We start from the raw sequence: 13,045 nt of genomic DNA, 5'->3' as shown, positions 1-13,045 counted from the left end.
TTTACACCAATATTTAGGTAAATGAGAAAAATATCATTGGCATAATAATTTGGAACAGGGTGTACACGCTAACAAAAATGTATTTAAAACTTGGTACAAAATCCTTTGTTGGTAAAGACATCTTCAAGACGCCTCCTGTATGGAGTCTAGGCGCATGCATTGCTCGGGTGTGTTTTTGGCCTATTCTTCCACACAAATAAATCCTAAAGGTTCTGTGGGCCTCTTTTATTAACTCTGATCTTTAGTTCTTTTTATAGCTTTTCTATTGGATTCAAGTCAGATGAGGCCATTCTTATGTTCTTTCTTTGAAACCAATTGAGAGTTCCCTTGGCTTTGTGTTTGGGATCATTGTCTTGCTGAAATGTCCACCCTCATTCCATCTTCATCATCCTGGTAGATGGCAGCAGATTTTTATCAAGAATGTCTTGGTTCATTTTTCTATTCATCCTTCCTTCAAAGACATGAAGTTTGCCAGTACCGTATGCTGAAAAACAGCCCCACACCATGATGTTCCCACCTCCAAACTTCACTTTGTTTGTATGGGGGTGTTTTTTAGGTGATGTGCAGTGCCATTTGACCTTCAAACATGCTGTGTATTATGGCATCCAAAGAGTTCAATTTTGGTCTCATCTGACCAGACTATATTCTCCCAGTATTTCACAGACTTGTCTAAATGTTGTACAGAAATTTAGAAATCTCTCTGTAAAGTAATCCTTCTGTTCAATGCCATCAGTATGTTTTGCAACAATAAGGTTGCAAAGGTCTTGAGGGAGCTCTTTGCTTTTACCCATTATGAGTTGTTCTTGTGTGACAACCTTGTTAATGAGACCTTTTTATAGACCATCAGTTGGGATGGAACCAACTGATATTAGTTTGCACTAATAAGGGGCATGATTGCTTTCCAATTACTGATAGATTTCAGCTGGTGTCTTGGCTTTCCATGCCTTTTTGCACCTCCCTTTTTTCATGTGTTCAATACCTTTTCCCTGTGTCATTCCATTTTATTACACATAATGCAGTTTCTGAACTAATTTGTATTGGTTTCTTTGTATGTATGGATTGCAGGGATTGTTACCGACATGTAGTGAAAATGTCATGTCAATAGCACCTTTAGAAATATATTTACCTAAAAAAATGGTGACGTGTTCAATACTTATTTTACCTGCTGTGTATATATACTGATTTTCAAATTAAAGAGGTGTGCAGGGGGGCATGTCAGCAAGTCTTGTCCATTGGAGGACAGGAATACTGTGATCAGTATGAAATAGGAAAGCAGGGGGACTGGAAGGTCCAACAGGCATTTCACACAAGGAAGCAATATAAAAGAGAACAGGATATTTTTGTAATATAAGCACATGGTACAACAGGCATATCAGAAATAGGACACGCTGGTAGGGTTGCACCAATACCATTTTTTTAAGACCGAGTACAACTTAGCGATACCTTTTTTCAAGTACTCGCCGATACAGATTACCAATACTTTTTTTTAATGTCATGGATGAGTGATACTAATATGGATGAGTGATGGATGAGTGATACTAATATGGATGAGTGATGGATGAGTGATACTAATATGCAGCACTGTTGGGCACTGATAGGTGGCACTGATGGACACTGATGAGGCAACACTGAAAGGCACGGTTGGGTGATACTGATGAGAAGGCACCAATTTGCAGCACTGATGAGCACTGATAGGTGGTACAGCAACTTATAAAATAAATAATAATAAATATTATAATATATTTTTTATGTTGTTTTCCCAAAACAAATAGTTCAGTCAGAATTGGTAACGAAAATTTTATTTAAAAAATGTTCTTTCATCTTTTTTACAGTGCTTCGGGAGGGTGCTGTGGATGGTTATGGCTGGACGATGGTGTCACTAGAGCAGTAGTACATATTTTACAATTTATTTATTTATTTTTACATGTTTTTTTATTATTATTATTTTTTTTTACAATTTATATTTTTTTTTTTGTTAATTTTTTTTTTTATAATGCTTTCTTTTTTTTAAGGGAGGGGAGGGGGGAGTGAGCGGCGTCGGTGTTTTTTTTAATTATTTTTTTTTTTTTCAATTTACCTTTAAATATTTATTTATTACAATTCTTTCCTTTTTTTATCAGCCCTGTTGGGGGGTGGCTTTGGTGAGACATCAGGGGTCTAAGCAGACCCCTGACATCTCCCTTTTGAAACAGGGAAAGGGACTGAGGACACAGATTCCCCAGTCCCTTTCTCTGCAGCCTCAGCTGCACTGAAGATGAACGAACAGTGTCTCCTTTTCATTCATTACCTGAAGCATCATAAACACAGTTCACAATGCTCTGTTATGATCCTTGACTACATTCAGAAAAGGAAAGATCTGGTAAATGACATATATACAGGCTCCTTCATCCGCTCTTCATCCTGACAGATCTTGGACGGGGGGGGACCAGAGAAAGACCCGGAGAGCCGGAGGAGCACATGGAGGACCCGGGGAGCCAGAGGAGGACACCAGGAGCTGGAGGAGGACCCGGGGAGCCAGAGGAGGACCTGCGGAGCCAGAGGAGGACACAGGGTACAATAGGGGGTGATCCATGCGGTGGTGGGGCAGTTAAAAGCACCAATCTTCCTGTATATCTTTCAATAAAGCAGCTGACATCCAGGGGAGGGAGAGGAGGAGAAGTGGCTGTCAGCTGCTTTATTGCAAGCTATACAGTGAGATTGGTGCTTGTAACTCTCCCCACGGCCGCACCATGATCTGTGAGGCTGCCTGGCCCCCCTGCTACACTGAGGACGCTGGGCCTGGTACAACAGGGCTAGCTGTACTGGCCTATTAGCTGCCCTGCCGGGAGGTATCGGATTAAGCATCAGAGCATTTGCACGAGTACAAATACTCGTGCAAATGCTCGGTATCGGCACCGATACTGGTATCGGTATCAGTGCAACCCTACATGCTGGAGTAACAAACACTTTAAAGGAAGTGGTTTGAATGATTCCCAGCTTGTATTAACCACTTGACCTCCAGAAGATTTACCCCCCCTTCATGAACAGGTCATTATTTGTTTTTTGGCACTGCGTTAGTGATATTTACGTGGTCATGCAACACTGTACCCAAATGAAAATGATATCATTGTTTTCACACAAATAGAGCGCTTTCTTTTGGTGGTATTTGATCACCACTGTGTTTTGTTTTTTTATGCTATAAACAAAATAAATAAATAAATATTTTTTTACTTTCTGCTATAAAATTTAATACATTTTTTTCTTCATAAATTTAGGCCAGTGTGTATTCTGCTACATATTGATTGGTTTGCACGAACGTTAACACATTTACAAACTATAGTATATATACTGGAATTTTTATTTATTTGTTTTTTTTTATACTAGTAATAGTGGTGATCAGCGACTTATAGCTAGACTGTGATAGTATGGTGGGCAGTCTGTCACTAACTGACACTTTGTGGGAACCAGTGACACCAATACAGTGATCAGTGCTAAAAATATACTCTGACACTGTACTAATGAAGTGCACAACAGGAGAAAGCGCCGCTCCAGGTGAGCCAATCCAGGTGATGTTAGGTGGGTGGGACTCCACTTGCGGGTGCACGCCTCGGCTCGCCTGCCATGTGTAAACTGGATAGAAGGAAAATGGCTGCACACAGACGTAGCAAAAGTCCTTGGAAGGGGTTAACATCTAGGGCGATCAAAGGCTTAAATGTGTGCCTAACAGTGCTTGGTGCATTCACTGTGAGATGCTTTTACTAAGGGATGTAAAGTGCATTCGGAAAGTATTCACAGCGCTTCACTTTTGAGATGAAGCACAACTTCTCATTCACGAAGATTAGTGAATTTTTTTTTTGCGAAGTGAATTTTGATTCAATGAGGTAAAGCTGTGCTGTGTTCAATCATCTAATCAAGCACAAGTAAAAATCCTGTTTTTTTTTTCTTTTTGAACACTATTGGGTATTCTCTGCAAAATGAAAGTGTCAAACCCACATCATAAAAAATTATCAATAAATGGTGTATTGCATGCTGTTCATACTCAGTCACTATGGAATTCGTTTTCTATATCCTGCAAAAAATCTGGTTGATCCTGCTGTTCTCCATCTCCCCCTTCTGTTCATGTCCCCAATTCAGCTAGGGATTTTTCAGCTGTGGTAGCAACTCTTCACATTCTCAGTGAGTTTCTATACTAAGCATTTCCTCCCTATCACATCTGAGCACCCCATTTGACTATAGAGTCACACATGTGAGTGCATACACAGTGGTAAGTGACAGCCCACTACCTCCTTCCTCCTCCATGCCCACTAACCAACTAAGCACAATCGGGCGGGATATTACATCTTGATTGATGGAGGCTTCACCTTCCTCTTATTCTAAGACATAGGCTGGAGGGGCATGAAATCTGCCCACACCATGCTGTTGCCAAAAAATAATAAAGTTTTGATTTCAAATAAATGATTGTATGACAATTTAAAACAGTTTATTGATATTAATTATTTATTTTTACTCTGTATTTCAAAGGCTGTTTTTTTTTGTTTTTTTTTTTAACACGTGATCAGTAGCAGAGGACTAGATGCTTCTTCTGCTTATGTTTCCCTGCAAACGGGCTGGAAAAGATCTGGGTCAGGTGACAGCTGTATATCGATTAGGAAGAAAGGTGTTTCAATTTTTTTTTCTTTTACCATTATTAAAATAATGACATCATCATGCCATCATCCACATACAGAAATAGAAGGGACAATGTCAAACAGTGTGTGTTTAGTATCACTCTGTTCTCTTGGATACACCCATTTCACTTAACTAAACTACGAGCCTTGCTAGAAGGCATAAATTGGGATAAAATATTAGGAACAAAGAACATGGAGGAGAGATGAGTTTGCTTTAAGAGCATATTAAATAAGGGCATTAGCCAATGCATCCCATTGAGTAATACATTTAAAAGAGTGAACAAAAGTCCTGGATGGCTTAACTCTAATGTAAAAATGCATATAAAAGCAAAGGAGAAGGCCTTAAAAAAATACAGGGTTAAGGGATCATCGTCAACATTCAGACTTTATAAAGAATGCACAAGAAATGTAAGGGTGCAATTAGGGCGGCTAAGATAGAACATGAAAGACACATAGCAGAGGAAAGCCCAAGAAATTCCTTAAGTATGCAAGTAAAAAAGGGAGGACAGACCATATTGGCCTCATAAAGAATGAGGAAGGACATCTGGTTACAAAGGATGGGGAGATGGCGAAGGTATTGAATGTATTCTTCTCCTCAGTCTTCACGAGTGAATCGGGGGGCTTCAGTAACCAAAACTGCAATGTTTATCCTCATGACACATCATAGGAAGCACCTCCATGGTTAACAGAGGATAGAATTAAAATTAGACTTCGGAAACTTAACATTACTAAATCACCGGGACCAGATGACTTGCACCCAAAGGTACTTAGGGAACTCATTCAAGTAATTGCCAGACCATTGTTACTAATTTTTACTGACAGTCTACTGACTGGAATAGTACCAGCTGACTGGAGAAAAGCCAATGTAGCACCAATATAAAAAAAGGGCCCAAAATAAATCCCTGGGAATTACAGACCAGTTAGCCTAACATCAATAGTATGCAAGCTCTTGATGGGGATGATAAGGGACGATATACAAGGTTTTAGTGATGAGAATGGTATCATTAGCAGTAATCAGCATGGATTCATGAAGAATCGTTCTTGCTAAACCAATCTATTAACCTTCTATGAGGAGGTGAATCACCATCTAGATCAGGCATGTCCAAAGTCCGGCCCGCGGGCCAATCGCGGCCCGCGGTCCGGTTTCGGGTGGCCCACCTGGTAATTTTGACATATATATCTTTTGTGGCCCCCAAAGAATCCCCGAGCGCCGGGGGCCACAAAAGATAGATATGCTGGCTGCCTTGGAGGGGGCGGGACAAGCGCTGTACAGGATAATTTCCTGTTTACACAGCGTCCTGTGTAAAAGGAAGTCCCGTCTCCTGCGCTGCCATTGGACAATTGTTTTGTCCATCATAGGAGGCGGGACTTTCAATTAAAGAGGCCGCCGTGTAAACAGAAGTTTCTCCTGTATATCTGTTGGCGCTCGTCCCGCCCCCTCCCTGTCTCCTCCAAGGCTGCAGATGGACATGAATCAGGCTGCACTGATGGGAATGGTGAGTCTGCATTCATGTCAATGTGGGGGCTGCCGTATTTATGTCAATGTGGGGGCTGCCGTATTTATGTCAATGTGGTGGGGGCTGCAGTATCTATGTCAAGGTGGGGGGTGCCGTATTTATGTCAATGTGGTGGGGGCTGCCGTATTTATGTCAATGTGGTGGGGGCTGCATTCATGTCAATGTGGGGGCTGCATTCATGTCAATACGGTGGGAGCTGCATTCATGTCAATACGGTGGGGGCTGCATTCATGTCAATGTGGTGGGGGCTGCATTCATGTCAATGTGGTGGGGGCTGCATTCATGTCAATGTGGTGGGGGCTGCATTCATGTCAATGTGGTGGGGGCTGCATTCATGTCAATACGGTGGGGGCTGCATTCATGGCAATACGGTGGGGGGCTGCATTCATGGCAATACGGTGGGGGCTGCAGATGGGCACTGATTAGGCTGCATTGATGGGCACTGACCCTTATTTTGCTTCACAGTTCTTTATTTAAAATTTAAGATTTTTTTTCCTGAAACTTCCTTTTTAAAGTGAAGGTGCATGTTATAAGCCGATTAAATCCAGTATATCCAAAAAACGCCCGAGCTCATCTATTCACCACACACAGCACAAAGGCAATTCTTGTTGGGCGTGTTATAAGCCGATTAAATCCGGTATATCCAAATAACACGCCCAAGCTCATCTATTCACCACACACAGCACAAAGGCAATTCTTGTTGGGCGTGTTATAAGCCGATTAAATCCGGTATATCCAAATAACACGCCCAAGCTCATCTATTCACCATACACAGCACAAAGGCAATTCTTGTTGGGCCGTGTATTAGCGCTCGGACGGACACACTTAGACCAAATTTTAATGGTTTCAGAATGTCAGGCAAAATGGTCGGCCCTCAAGCATGTTCTATTCATCAAATCTGGCCCTCTTTGAAAAAAGTTTGGACACCCCTGATCTAAATAAAGGAAGGCCTGTAGACGTGGTGTATCTGGATTTTGCAAAAGCATTTGACACAGTTTCCCATAAACGTTTACTGTACAAAATAAGGTCCATTGGCATGGACCATAGGGTGAGTACATGGATTGAAATCTGGCTACAAGGGCGAGTTCAGAGGGTGGTGATAAATGGGGAGTACTTGGAATGGTCAGGGGTGGGTAGTGGGGTCCCCCAGGGTTCTGTGCTGGGATCAATCCTATTTTATTTTTTCATCTACCTGGAGGATGGGGTAAACAGTTCAATCTCTGTATTTGCGGACGATACTAAGCTAAGTAGGGCAATAACTTCTCTGCAGGATGTGGAAACCTTGCAAAAAGATCTGACCAAATTAAAGGATAGGGTAACTACATGGCAAATGAGGTTTAATATAGAAAAATGTAAAATAATGCATTTGGGTGGCAAAAAAATGAAATGAATGCAATCTATACACTGGGGGGAGAACCTCTGGGGGGGATCTAGGATGGAAAAGGACCTGGGGATCCTAGTAGATGATAGGCTCAGCAATGGCATGCAATGCCAAGCTGCTGCTAACAAAGCAAACAGAATATTGGCATGCATTAAAGGGGATCAACTCCAGAGATAAAATAACAATTCTCCCGCTCTACAAGACTCTGGTCCGGCTGCACCTAGAGTATGCTGTCCAGTTCTGGGCACCAGTCCTCAGGAAGGATGTACTGGAAATGGAACGAGTACAAAGTAGGGCAACAAAACTAATAAAGGGTATGGAGGATATTAGTTATGAAGAAAGGTTGCGAGCACTGAACTTGTTCTCTCTGGAGAAGAGACGCTTGAGAGGGGATATGATTTCAATTTACAAATACCGTACTGGTGATCCCACAATAAGGATAAAACTTTTTTGCGGAAGGGAGTTTAACAAGACATGTGGCCACTCATTAAAATTGGAAGAAAAGAGGTTTAACCTTAAACTACATAGAGCTTTCTTTACTGTAAGAGCGGCAAGGATATGGAATGCCCTTCCACAGGCGGTGGTATCAGAGGGAGCATCAATAGTTTTAAAAAACTATTAGATAAGCACCTGAATGACCACAACATACAGGAATATACAATGTAATACTGACATATAATCACACACATAGGTTGGACTTGATGTGTCTTTTTTCAACCTCACCTACTATGTGACTATGTAACTTAAGCAATTCGAAGTAATGATTTACTTTGAAAATGCTCTACTCCTTTAGTAAAAAAGGGTCTATGTTTTGAGATAAAAATAGAAAATGTAATAAAACTGGAAATACCTGTGTTTGGATCAGTTGATTGTCGCTTCTTTATTTTGGCTTCTGAAATAGCAGCATAGTATGCGCAAGTCATTTTCAATAGCCAGGCAGCTCGCAACAGTGGCACTGAATATTTGGCCAGGTATCCGAAAACATCTTCTTTCTTGCTAAGTATAGGTACCTACAAAAAATGATATGACATTAACTCATGATACAAGTAAAATTGTACTTTTAAAATATCTCAGTTCTTGTAAATAAGCAAGTTTGCATAGTATATATATATATATATACATACACACACACACACACACACACACACACACACACACACTCTCAGGCTGAACTGGATGGACTGGTGTCTTTATTCAGCCTTACCAACTATGTATCTACAGTACAGTATTTACAATATTTTGTAAATATTTCATTATATCTTTTCATGTGACAACACTGAAGAAATGACACTTTGCTACAATGTAAAGTAGTGAGGGTACAGCTTGTATAACAGTGTAAATTTGCTGTCCCCTCAAAATAACTCAACACACAGCATTAATGTCTAAACCGCTGGCAACAAAAGTGAGTACACCCCAAAGTGAAAATGTGCAAATTGGGCTCAATGTGTCAATATTTTGTGTTTCACCATTATTTTCCAGCACTGCTTTAACCTTCTTGGGCATGGAGTTCACCAGAGCTTCACAGGTTGTCACTGGAGTCCTCTTCCACTCCTCCATGATGACATCACAGAGCTGGTGGATATTAGAGACCTTGCGCTCCTCCACCTTCCGTTTGAGGATGCCCCATAGATGCTCAATAGGGTTTTGGTCTGGAGACATGCTTGGCCAGTCCATCACCATTACCCTCAGCTTCTTTAGCAAGGCAGTGGTCATCTTGGAGGTGTGTTTGGGGTCGTTATCATGTTGGAATACTGCCCTGCAGCCCAGTCTTTGAAGGAAGGGGATCATACTCTGCTTCTGTATGTCACAGTACATGTTGGCATTCATGGTTCCCTTAATGAACTGTAGCCCCCCCAGTTCCGGCAGCACTCATGCAGCCCCAGACCATGACACTCCCACCACCATGCTTGACTCTAGGCAAGACCCACTTGTCTTTGTACTCATCACCTGGTTGCAGACACACACGCTTGACACCATCTTAACCAAATAAGTTTGTCTTGGTCTCATCAGACCACAGGACATGGTTCCAGTAATCCATGTCCTTAGTCTGCTTGTCTTTAGCAAACTGTTTGTGGGCTTTCTTGTGCATATTCTTTAGAAGAGGCTTCCTTCTGGGAAGACAGTTATGCAGACCAATTTATTTGATGCAGTGTGCGGCGTATTGTCTTCAACCTCTGCAGCAATGCTAGCATTGCTCATACGTCTATTTCCCAAAGACAACCACTGGATATGATGTGGATATGACTTGCACTCAGCTTCTATGGTCGACCATGTCGAGACCTGTTCTGAGTGGAACCTGTCCTGTTAAACTGCTGTATGGTCTTGGCCACTATGCTACAGCTCAGTTTCAGGGTCCTAGCAATCTTCTTATAGCCTAGGCCATCTTTATGTAGAGCAACTATTCTTTTTTTCAGACCCTCAGAGATTTCTTTGCCATGAGGTGCCATGTTGAACTTCCAGTGACCAGTATGAGATAGCGAGAGCGATAACACCAAATTTAATACATCTGCTCCCCATTCACGCCATTTAGACATTAATGGCTGTGTGTTGAGTTATTTTGAGGGGACAGAAAATTTACACTGTTTTGCAAGCTGTACACTCACTACTTTACATTGTTACAAAAATGTGAGGGGTGTACTCACTTTTGTGAGATAATGTGTATATATATATTATATATATATCCCCCTCCTATTGCATCTGATATAACCGAGCAGGACCAGGAACCAGCACGTTTTTAATTGTGTATGGTATAGTTATTGTCTTCTACTGTTCAACGAAGTGTAAGTAACAGAATGATTTCAAATTTTAGTCTATTGTTGTAACATTTAGGAGTATATCTCAAATCCATTTGGTAATAGTAATCCTACATGATTCTTAAAGCGGAGTTCCAATTTAAAAAAAATAAATAAAAGTCAGCATCTACAAATACTGCAGCTGCTGACTTTTAATAATTGGACACTTACCTGTCCCAGGGTCCAGCGTTGTAGGGGAACGAAGCCCTGCTCGTCCCCCCCTGCTCTCTGCGGCACCAGCATGGTCACTGTGGGTGCCCGGCTGTGGCTTCACAGCTGGGCATGCACTGCGCATGTGCAAGCCGGGCTGCGCGCTGTGACTGGCTGGGCAATCGCCTGGGACCTGTGACGTGTCCCAGATGATTGCCGAGAGGGAGGGGGGAGAGGTGATCTCCCTTCCGGCACCGCGGAGCCCCGGGAGGAAGTGGGAGCTGGAACCCTCTAAAAAGAGGGTTTCCGCCCCCCCCCCCCAAAAAAAAATGACATGCCAAATGTGGCATGTCAGGGGGTCAACTTCCCTTAAAGCGGAAGTTCCATTTTTGGGTGGAACTCTGCTTTAACTGTGATGTTGGAATTCTGTCATTATTAGTACATATTATATATTAAAAATGTAAAATTTATATTATAGAAATATGATCCTGTCTGTAGCCCTGATGAAGGACACTCTTCTTTGAAACATGTCGGGTAACAGAAGATGCTAAATCATACTGGAGATCAGTGACTAACTACCCTAATTTATGCAGTTTATTTTACTTGTTTAGATGTTACTTGTCAGTGTGCCATTTAAAGTCCAACTTGGGGAAAATATTTTGGTTCTCCTGCTCAAGTTTTACATAGTAATTGTGTTTTAGTGCTCCCATCTTAAGACAAGTCTGTCAATCTGTCCAAACGAATTTGGCCCAGATGCAGTCTGTGTGGCTGACTGATTTTATTTCCGCCATTTTTAAAATGGGAAACTGACTATGCTTACTGACATACAAATAAGCACTACAGAGAGAATCTATAGGATTTTAAATTAATTAAAGTAATTGTCAAAGTAATAGAAAAGTACTCAATTGTGTACATAATAATACTGACATGCCATAAGGGCACCTCTTGAGCCGCTGATATGATCGATCAAGGAATGTGCTCATCTAGAGTTATACTGGAGATGTTTTATTTAATATAACACATTATAACCTGTCTCCTCGTTCTGCTTGTAGGTAACCAGCTGGGTAAGTTCTCATTCACATGGGTGCATTCAGGGCTGTGGACCAGCTCCTGCATAAGATCAAGTGTTAAATGTGAATACTGACCTACTTGGTCAAATTATATACATACACATCTTTAGGATATGTGTTGGCAGGCTTGTGCTCGTTTTGGGTTTGCATCCCCATACAAGCCCTTAGAAATGCATATCCACTATAAGAACGCTCACATAAAACCTGTGTATCGCGTGTTTACAGGTATTCCTGTTGTAGTCTATGGGATCAAAGGCACCCAAATATGCTTACAGAAAAGTTCATGTACCTTTTTGAGCCTAGCACATTGAGTGTAGGGTGACTGAGCATACAAGCATGAACAGGGACAATTAGAAAGAATGGAGTTTTGCATAGACAGGCGTAAGAAAGTGCAGTCAGGTGCAGGGAAGCAAATAGAAAAAATGCTCAAGTATGAATAGGGGCTTAAATGAAGAATGAATTGAGGTTCAGGCATCATAAAACAGACAACTGAAATAATAGGCATTGTTATTATTGCCATGTGCAAAAGAGACGCATGCATATAGCAAAAGTAATTATATTTGCAAAACAGACACTCATAGGCTTAAATAATATGGCAGTGCACAGATGCACGACATACATAAGCAGAGATGATCTGCAAAATGCAATAATTCATAATAATCAGTTAGGAAGGCTCAGTTACTGTATGCAGTCTACATACATACTGAAACATAATCACATGAAAATAGATTAAATTTTTTAAAATATTCCCTCATTGAAAAATTATCGTAATGCAACAAAGTAATAGATCAGTTTAGCGACAATTGAATGGATTTTCTGCTAAGATCGATTGTTTCTTTTCAATGAAAATGATTGTTCATTGATCTAACTGTCCATAGTGTTTCAGTTTCAGATACATTTTTTTATTAATAGCTATATTGAACAACTGTATGTATCATTAGTTGTGTTGTCAGCTTTAAAGTGGTTGTAACCCTAAAAATAAATAAATAATAATAATAAAAAAAATCTTAAAATCCTTTAAAGCAGGATATATATCATTGTGCTTGAGTGGTGTCATTTGTCCATCTATCCTGTAAGATACCTGATTGATCTGGCCAGTTCCTGTGTCCCCCTTAGTGTGCTGACCTCAGTAATCATAGCTGCTGATCCACGATACTATGGGCAGTTTACGTGCATAATCCCACAGTCTCTCCCTCTCCCCCTCCCTCCCTGCCTGTCAGTTCGGGAGTCTGTGTGTAAGCCATCTCCTCCTCACCCCTCCCCCCATGGCTATAAAATCACGAATCCCAAATCCTGGAAGCCCCTCTGTTACAGAAGCATATACTGTGCAGTATCTGTGTTTTAAAAATGATGCAGTGAAATACCTTATTTCAGATCGCCGCTGTGCGCTCACATGACCTCCTTTCGCTCTCCTCCTGGCTAACGTCAATGGGAAATCTCAGCCCCCCCCACTGTAGTCCTCAGATTGCAGAAGCTAACCGCTGGGAGG

The 13,045-nt window shown here is 41.3% G+C and overlaps 1 protein-coding gene across 5 annotated transcripts in view; it reads right to left on the bottom strand.

The window, feature by feature from the left end:
* MED12L (mediator complex subunit 12L) overlaps positions 1-13,045 on the bottom strand; it is a 777,103-nt gene that overhangs the window by 724,017 nt on the left and 40,041 nt on the right. For all 5 annotated transcript variants that reach the window (XR_012243786.1, XM_073625995.1, XM_073625994.1 and 2 more), the window contains exon 5: positions 8,395-8,554. Coding sequence is in view for 4 of the 5 variants with exons in the window: in XM_073625995.1 (XP_073482096.1) it covers positions 8,395-8,554 (160 nt within the window). In the remaining variant the exon portion in view is untranslated. The remainder of the gene's footprint in view (positions 1-8,394; positions 8,555-13,045) is intronic.

The sequence above is a fragment of the Aquarana catesbeiana genome, linkage group LG04, assembly GCF_042186555.1.
Source record: "Aquarana catesbeiana isolate 2022-GZ linkage group LG04, ASM4218655v1, whole genome shotgun sequence".
NCBI lineage: Eukaryota > Metazoa > Chordata > Amphibia > Anura > Ranidae > Aquarana > Aquarana catesbeiana.
This window is presented reverse-complemented; position numbering and strand designations above follow the sequence as displayed.